General features: G+C 28.9%; 2 protein-coding genes across 2 annotated transcripts; one reads left to right on the top strand and one right to left on the bottom strand. All coding sequences in view use genetic code 12, as the record gives it.

Annotated features, from left to right (window-relative positions):
* Positions 1–145: 145 nt before the first annotated feature.
* Positions 146–1693, top strand: KGF55_000092 (uncharacterized protein; the record flags this gene model as incomplete). The annotated part of the gene is made up of 1 exon (XM_051761231.1): positions 146–1693. One exon carries the CDS (start codon positions 146–148, stop codon positions 1691–1693), a length of 1548 nt encoding a protein of 515 aa, XP_051617193.1.
* A 2672-nt stretch (positions 1694–4365) lies between these two features.
* Positions 4366–6465, bottom strand: KGF55_000093 (DAL4; the record flags this gene model as incomplete). The annotated part of the gene is made up of 3 exons (XM_051761242.1): positions 4366–4961; positions 5050–5547; positions 6180–6465. The coding sequence occupies 3 exons, from the start codon at positions 6463–6465 to the stop codon at positions 4366–4368; spliced, it is 1380 nt and encodes a 459-aa protein (XP_051617194.1).
* Between the last annotated feature and the right edge of the window lie 2454 nt (positions 6466–8919).

The following is an 8919-nucleotide window of genomic DNA, read 5'->3' on the forward strand; positions in this document are numbered from 1 at the left end:
TGAAACACAAAAAGCTATAAAACAAAATAAAAAAATTGATGTTGATATTAAAATAAGTGAAATTCTACTTTATTCATATTATGCACATAACACTTCATTAAAAAAGGCTTTCATATTATTAAAAAATCATGGTTATTATTTCAATATGGATTTAAATTCCGCTACTGAATATGTGGAAGATTTAGTTAGAAGATTGTCATGTAATAGTTACACCTTGAATCAAATTAATAATGTTAAAAATAAATTTCCAAATCCAAATAACAACAATTTATTACTTGAAATTAAAAATTCATTAGAAAATTTTAAAGATGTAAGTTCTTTGGAAATTATTTATATTATATTCAATGATATTGTGAATGAAGGAACAAATTATACGGTTAATGAAAGAGAATTAGTATTATTTTATTGTTTATCACGGGATGGTTCAATGAAAAAAGCATGCGAAGAGTTAAAATCAAAATACTTTGGAAGCAGAAGAAGTGCTGATTCACCCCGCACCGTATACAAAAGACTAATGTTAGAATTAAAAGAGAGAAATTATTCATCAGATCAAATTGAACAGGTCAGAAAAGAATTTGAAAATATAAAAGATGCGGATTTGTTATCTGAATTTAGGTACAATATTAATAAATTTGTAAATTTAAGTGTTTATGATATTACTTATATTTATTTTCAATTGGTAAAAAATAGCTCAAAAGAAAACAGACATTATTCCTGTCATGAAATATTATCAGTAGTGTATGAAGTGTCTAAAAATGGTTCATTGCCAGATACTTTTAAATCTTTGAGTGAAACTCAATTTGATGAAAGAACTCCAAAGGCGCTTAAGTCTTTATATGATAGAACAATGGCTGCATTAGATGATAAATTATATACGGAAGATCAATTACAATTTGTTAAAAATAATTTTAAAGATTCTACACCAGATACAATATTAAAAGATATTGAATCCAAAAAGGAAAGTCTACAAGATTTAGACACTTTGGATGTTGTTTATCTTTTCTTCACCAAATTGAGAATTGAATCGATCAAAAATACTGCTGATAATGATAATGAAGAAGAATTAGTATTGTTGTATGGATTAAATAGATCAGTTTCAGTCTTAAAAGCTATGAATAAATTGAAAAGTGATTATTCACTCAGCAGAAATGATGGTGACTTAGTAAATTGCTTTAAGGGTTTAAATAAAAAATTTAAAAATAAAACTTATTCAACTGATCAAGTTTCAAAAGTTAAAAAGGTATTTGAAAATTTGGGGTCAGATAATGTTATTGAAGAAATAAAATCTAAGATCAAAGAATTTAATGGGTTAAGCATTATTGACATTATTTATATTAAGTACCAAAAGCCGTTAAATTGGAGACCTGTTTATGAAACTAAGAAAAGAATTGAAAGTGGAGCTGGTAGTAAATCGAATAAAAAAAGAAAGACTTCCACCAATTATGACTGTAATGAATCAGGAGGATTAAGACGTTCTTCAAGATTAGCGGATCAAAGAAATTCAAAATCTTTAAAACGTTCAAGAACAGATGATGTTGATGAAGATGTTGTTGCTGATGAAGAAGTTGATGTTGTTGTTGATGAAGAAGAAGAAGGAGAAGATGATGATGTTGATGAAGAAGAAGAAGAAGAAGTTGGTGATGTTAATGTTGATGATGAAGATTATGCTGGTGATAGTGGTGATGATTTATGAAGAATAAAAAAAGTTGAAATGAATGAATTCAAATCAGATAACAAATTTTAATGAATTTACTTTTTATATTCAATATCTCTTTATGTAATTGAGTATCTTATATTAGAATGAATAAAAGAATTATCTGATTTACTAAAATTCCAATCTAACCTTTTAATTGCGGATCAATGAAATAATAAATAATATTAATATATGATTAATGCTTGGATTGTAGAATCTTGAATACCAATGTAAGACACTGTCAGAACTGTTCAGGTATTTTTTTAATCTATTCTTCCTGTTAAATCAGACTTACTGATTAGCAACGATAGTCAAGTATGAATTCAAAGATCTAATCTATTCCTATTTGGCTTCGAAGTTGATGATTGACCATCCAAATGTGACCAGAATGATCATTGCATAATAAATGAAACATATATCTAACCGTTAAAAGATTGCATCATCAAATTGTATTTCACATCAAAAAATTCACCACCATATAATCATTCATTAAATTTAAAATTATCATTTTTGTATTTTAAAATTGAAGCACCATAAACGATTTATATTAAACTTTCGAGAATATTTCTATTATAAGTCTAATTCCCTTTGATAATTGTTTCTAGTAGATCATTTGATAAAAATAAAATTAAATTGTGTACGACCAGAATTGAAAACAATAAACATCATCAGTTGAGTCATTAAGACTATTCCTTCATTAGTGCTTTGGAAACTTTGAATTTCTGATTTTAAATAGTTATAGGAGATAATTAATGAATTTTGACTCCTGTAGTTTTACAAATAATGTACTTTATTCTTTGATAAATAATCTTCTCTATATTTTCATATTCACATTCTTTGTCTATTGATACAGTTTCTTTAAAATTCTTTTGATGCAATTTGTTTGAGCATATAAATTAAGCTATCAGCTTGGTACTTTCAAATGTTCTCTTTTCGAGTGGTTGTAAAAGTATTTGAGTAGATATATGAAATTGTAGAGTAAATTGTAAAATACTAAACAATTCAATTTATTTTGAGGTAAAAAAAAGTGTTAATATCTCAAATTGTATTACACTTTTTATTTGTTGTGACAATTAATATGACATAAAAATGTAGTAACATTCAATGTTTATAAATCATAAATATTACGAAATAACTAAATTAAGAAACTATACTATATTTGAATAAAGTTCATTATTTGTAACAGTTTAGAAATCAATTCACTCTGATAAAATCTAAGATTAAGATGGAAAGAATGAAGATAAAATTCTTAAGGTTAAAGTTTTGCTAAATTAAACAATGTATAAATGGTGATGCTTACAACATTCTTTTTAAACTTTAATTTACTTTGTCCAGAATCTAGTACGGAAAAAGTATTGATTGTTCGGTATTTGCTAAGTCGGCAATCTTAGATTTTGTGTGAGGCTTTATGTGATCTATGAAAACGCTTTTGAGTGAAATTGCGTTTGGAAACGCAATAAAGATCTCGAGTTAAATTGATTGTAAAAAGTTGGCTCGTAACCTGTGAGGCTGAAGAAGTTAAACTGTTCAATGTGTTAATTAAAACAATTGTACCTTTCCTGTTCATCGCTGATCAGATAGATGATCTCATTAAATCACACTTTTAAGAAACACAAAAGTAAAGCCTGTCGATCTAGCAGAAATTTCATCCGTACCATCCTCGTCCCATCCAAACGAGAAAACTAGAAAAGTGATGAACATTTCTGGTTAAACTGAGTAGACACGTAATAAAATTTATTGTTTCTTTGTAATTTAAGATCCTGTTTACTCGTATTTGATTATAGCTAAACTTCACTTGACGACGTAGTGAAGAGATAATCCACTAAAACTAACATCTACTTTCATGAGGTCTTTATTCACTGTTGAAAGCAAGATTTTGATTACAATCTTTGAATTAGATAATTTCGGAACGGAATTTATAAGTTATTCAATAATCTTTCCGGGAATTCAAAAAATATAAAAACATTAAAAAAGAGGGGATATCACACAAAATACATATTAATTAACAATTTTTCTTATGTTTAAGATGATATGCATTTTTCTTGGTCTCATTTTATTTATTTCAACTATGGTAATTATTAACAATTTATACTCAATAAGTTGATAAGATTTGGTAGTTGATGGCTTGGATCTATTTGAGTCATATACACCTCTTAAGCTTGAAGTGAATGATAAATTAAGTATAAGCTTAAGAATATATGTCAAATAAAACTTTGCTTTTCAAGGACAAAGTAAAATTTGAAAACTTAAAATTACATACAGATAATTGCACAAAACCTTAAATTTCACTCCGAATTGTATATGAATTATTGCATTTGGTTTTTATCGTAGATCGATCTTTTGTTGATGAAACAAATTGAGATATTAGTACCCAACTGAGCAATGATGAAAGAAAGTGAAATGAAAAAGACATTGCAATCTTTTTTGATTGATTATATCGTAGTTTTTGTTCTCTCAACAATAATCAACAAGACAAAAAAATTAGATTATGCGATTTGCTTTACAAATTTAGTTACACAATATCAAAGTTTCTATTCATTTATTCTTAAGCGGTATTCTTAGATCCAGATCTAAGAGATTTTAAAACTGCAATGAAAACAAATTGCAACTACCTGCAACTATCTTATAAGTTCAATAAAAATATACACGAATTAAAATATTATCAATCAGATTCAAACCTTTTCTTTCCTTTGATACAAACTCATTTCGTCATCATTTTCATATCTTTCAATTCCGACAAGTTCATGACCAAATACTTCTTCTTCAAAATTTTCAACATCATGAGTTTCTTCAAACCAACCTTTTTCAAATGGTTTTAACTTTGGAATACCTGTATCAAATGGGAATAGATAATATAATACAGCATAAACTATAAATGATGAAAAGAAACCAGCAAAAAAATTAATTCTGTACACATAAGTAGCACCGATTGGGACTTTATGGCCAGTTGCTCCAACAAACCCAACCATATTTGGTAATATACCACAAATATAAGCAACAACTGCTCTCCAATTGACCCCATATTTGTTATATGCATAAAGTGATAACTTTGATTTGTCAGTAGGTGATCTTAATGAGTATAAGTCTGGTAAATTAATAAAACCTCTTCTAACATAATAATAATCACAAGCCATGACACCAATTATTGATGAAAGAAAAACTGAATATGCTGATAAGTAAGTAGTAAAAGTGGATGAAGATGAAAGAAGCTTCCACGGACAAATTGGAAGAGCTAAAGCTAAACAAATATAACTCCCTCTTCTGATATCTAAAAGCTGAGTTAGTAAATCGATTTTCAGATCTCTTGTTGATTAAGTTCAACTCGGGAACAACACAACAACACAAATAAAACATACTAATAAATCTTGCTGCCACAGCCGATACGTCTGTGGAGAACGATAAGGAATTGGCCGATATATTGGTACCTAATTGAGCTACTATGAAAGAAAGTGCAATGAAGAAAATAGCAGCTCTGATACCAGGTGTAAAACTTTCTAAGTATTTAGCCATGACATCAATTGGAGACCAATATGTTGTCCCATATTCGTGCTCGGCAGCGGCTGTGACCAAAATTCCAATCAATGATGTGATACCAAAACAAACGGGAATACTTATAGTATGCACCAAATACTTCATTGCAAATGAATTTTGACTGTAAGCAAACCGCAGAAAGTCGGGTGAATTGCTAATTAAGGTAGCAAAATTTGACAATGCATTTAAAGTTGATTGAACAAACGCCCAAGCAAGAGCTGATCCTTGGACACCGTTAGGTCTGTTTAAAACATCTCCCAAACCATGAGATCTGACAAGTGCCCAAATCATTAATCCAAACCCACCTCCAACAGCAAAATACGCTTTTACTGTGAACAAATACTTCAACTTATGGGGAGGAATCCAAAGAAAACAACCTTGAAAAATCACAAATAATACTAAACCCAAAAAATGTAATGAAGTTAAGTCTTCCCCATCCAATTTTTTGCTCATTCTATCAGGCAAGCTCTTCAGAAAGACTGTCATGAAGACTGTGAATATATTTCCACCAAGCTGACTCTGAAGGGAAAACCATACGGCACTCATCATCACACGGTTAAGGATGGGCCACAAGGACGCAAATAGTCCCCACGATAATCTCGCTGTAACGGGAAAGGAAATTCCATTTAATCCGATTCTACTAATAATTGATAAGAAAAAACCAGCCAAGAAATAACCTAACCAAATAGATATCCACGTTGTATACCAGTTTAATTCTGTTCTATAAAATGGTTAGTATTCTTTCGATAATTCGTTGATTTTATTTTCTTTTGTAAGATTTATTGGTTGCAAAATGAACATTTGGTAGCACAATTTGATGTTCCAGGAAATGGCCAATCTTCTCTTTTCTTTTCTTTTCTTTACCTAAGCTTAACATTTGAAGAATTTTTGTTCACAATAATAAGAACCTATCAACGGGTTGATATTAGAAATACGTACGGAGCCTGCATCATACTCGCAGCTATTTGCCAAGTATTAATGTTAAATGAATCTGCAATCCAAAATGAAACATAATTATACCATTTCCAAGTTCTCCTAGCTTTTTCAACAGGTTTTAAATCATGATTGTATAAAAATAATTGTGATGTTGTTAAATCACCCATAGGTTGAACTTCTATGAATTTGATAAATCTTTGCCATTTTGATTCTTTCTTAACATCATCTTGGTCTGATAAATTGTCGACACTACTTTCTTGATTCACTATTGTTTCAATTTTCAATGAATTCTTTTCCAAACTCATATTTATATGGAAAACTGGAGTTGTTGATTGATTTGATAAAAACCATATTGAAAGTCAAAAAAGTTCAATTTCGTTTTTATATAAATAAACTATTGAGTCCAACTCATCCTATGCATAATGAACTAATTTATTAAGATAAGCATCTTGTGTTGATTTGAAGAGTTTAGTCAATGATAACAATTTCAAATTCTTATCGAAAAAATTTTAAATTGACCTGGGCTAATTAATAAAATTTTTCATTTGCTTTTTTATATTTTGTGCATATTTTATTGTTTATTGTTAAGTAAAACCAATTTAATATTTCTAAGAATGTGTATAAATTAAATGGAAAAAAAGAAATTGTGTTTAATCCATATCTAGTGAAATACGAAAAAAAAAATTTGGAAGTTCATTATAAATTATACAAGATGTAAAAATCTGAATAGAATTTGTATAATCTCAAAATGATATTAAAATCTGGGGTTTGGGTACTAATTATGATTAATCTTTTACACTAAAATAACAAATACAAAGCAGTTCCAACAAAAAGAAATCTTTATCAAACTTTATTTATAGCAATTCGATTAAAAACTTTGATAACTACTAGACATCAATGTAGAGTATGTAGCTGTATAGATCTTATCTTCCAGATATGTGAGAGTTATACATCAATGAATCACACTTAAGCCCCTTTAAATATATTGGTTCAAATTTTTCTCTATCAAGGATAGATCCGAAATATCTGATAAACGATAAGCGGAATTTGTGATTCTGAAAAATTAATGATCAGATATAAAAGTATCTTGTTTTAGAAGGTTAGATTCCTTGTAGTAAGGACTTAGATGCTTCATTATCAAAATTTTCATTTACTGTATAAACAAAGATCGCCCCATAAAATTTCAACTAACAAAACATAAGGCTGATCTATTCAAGGCGTTATACCCTAATCTATATTCATGTTCGGTGAATTCTTTCACCTACACAATGCATTGATAAAAAGGATTGGCATTCAAAGAGTATTGCTACAAGGTTTAAATTTTTTTGCTCGATGAATTTATGAGTTGACTCTCATTGAAACGAAGTTCGTTTGTGCGTTGATGAAAATTGTTTTCGAAAGAATCCTCCTTACTATCAGTTGATTCTGTATTATTTTTAATTGTAGACTTTTTCTTCCGTCAATTATAAAATATGAGGGATTGATCAGTTATTCAGTTCTTCTATTTAAATAAAAGTTTCATGGGAATCATCAGATTTGTTGAACACAGGTACATTATAGTTTCTAGCAATCCCGTTCAAATTGGTTAAGTTACTCTATCGATTTTATCCGACCAATTATTATATATAGAAATTTGATGGGCCGAAACCTCTAGATATGCTCCGTCTTTGAATTAACTTGGTAAGAATAGAAGCCATTTGTATATAAATGATTTTTCTTTTTGTAATTTTCACAAAGCATTTTAGCTGAATACATCAGATTACGAAGTATGTATATAGCTTTTTTATGGGGTTATGACTTGGTTTTAAAGTGATGAATTGGAAGTGCTTATTCTATTAGATATCTCAACGAATTGCCCAAAAGGGAAATAACATGCGATGAAAATAATAATCGAAAATCAATCATGAAGGTCCTATGAGGAACATCAAAACTCACTTTCATGTCCAAAACATAGTAACTTCTATACCCTATCCACCTCTTTCTGCAATCACGCATTATGAATCTGTTCATTCATCAATATGTTCAACTATTCTTTTTTAGCAATAGAAGAGAAAGCCTCTAGTGCCCTCGTTATATTCCAAACTTTTTGCATAATCAAATTGTCAGGTATAGGCTATATTACCTTACTATCATCTGAGCTACCAAGATACATGGAACTACATTCCCTTATCTATCATCTAATACTATCGGTTTATATATAGTCTGCTCTTCTTTAGTTCCTAGCTTAGCTAATATACACTCATTAGAACATTACACAAATTAATTTTCAATCTATTCCGTTTTTCTAATAACAGGTAAAAAGCTATTTGTTGAACTTAGTTTGTTCAGTAATAACAACCGATGTAATGGAGCAAATTTTGAAGTACTCAAAGTATAAATCTTTTGATAATCAAATTTGCAACAAATTCATGACAATTTTACTAATAAAAAATACTGAGTATCAACTCAAGATTAAAGCAATTTTAATTATATGAAATTTAAGACAATAATCACAATCCTTATATTCATTTTGGATATGAATTCAAATCTTAGTAGATTCAGATATCAACTGGAACACTTTTTATTTTTGTGTTTACAACTAGTGCGGTACGGATGTAAATCAATTATGACGGTACGGACTTTTTTCAACGGTGGATTTTTGCAGTAATGTTCTGAATTCTAGAATTATTTGATTCCAACATAAAGCTGTAAGAATAATTTGGAGAGACTATGTTTTCATATTTTTCGACGAACTTTTATTGAACTCAATTTGGTCATTA

The sequence above is a fragment of the Candida pseudojiufengensis genome (genome assembly GCF_024610245.1).
Source record: "Candida pseudojiufengensis strain CBS 10847 chromosome Unknown scaffold38, whole genome shotgun sequence".
NCBI classification, from domain to species: Eukaryota; Fungi; Ascomycota; class Pichiomycetes; order Serinales; family Debaryomycetaceae; genus Lodderomyces; species Lodderomyces pseudojiufengensis.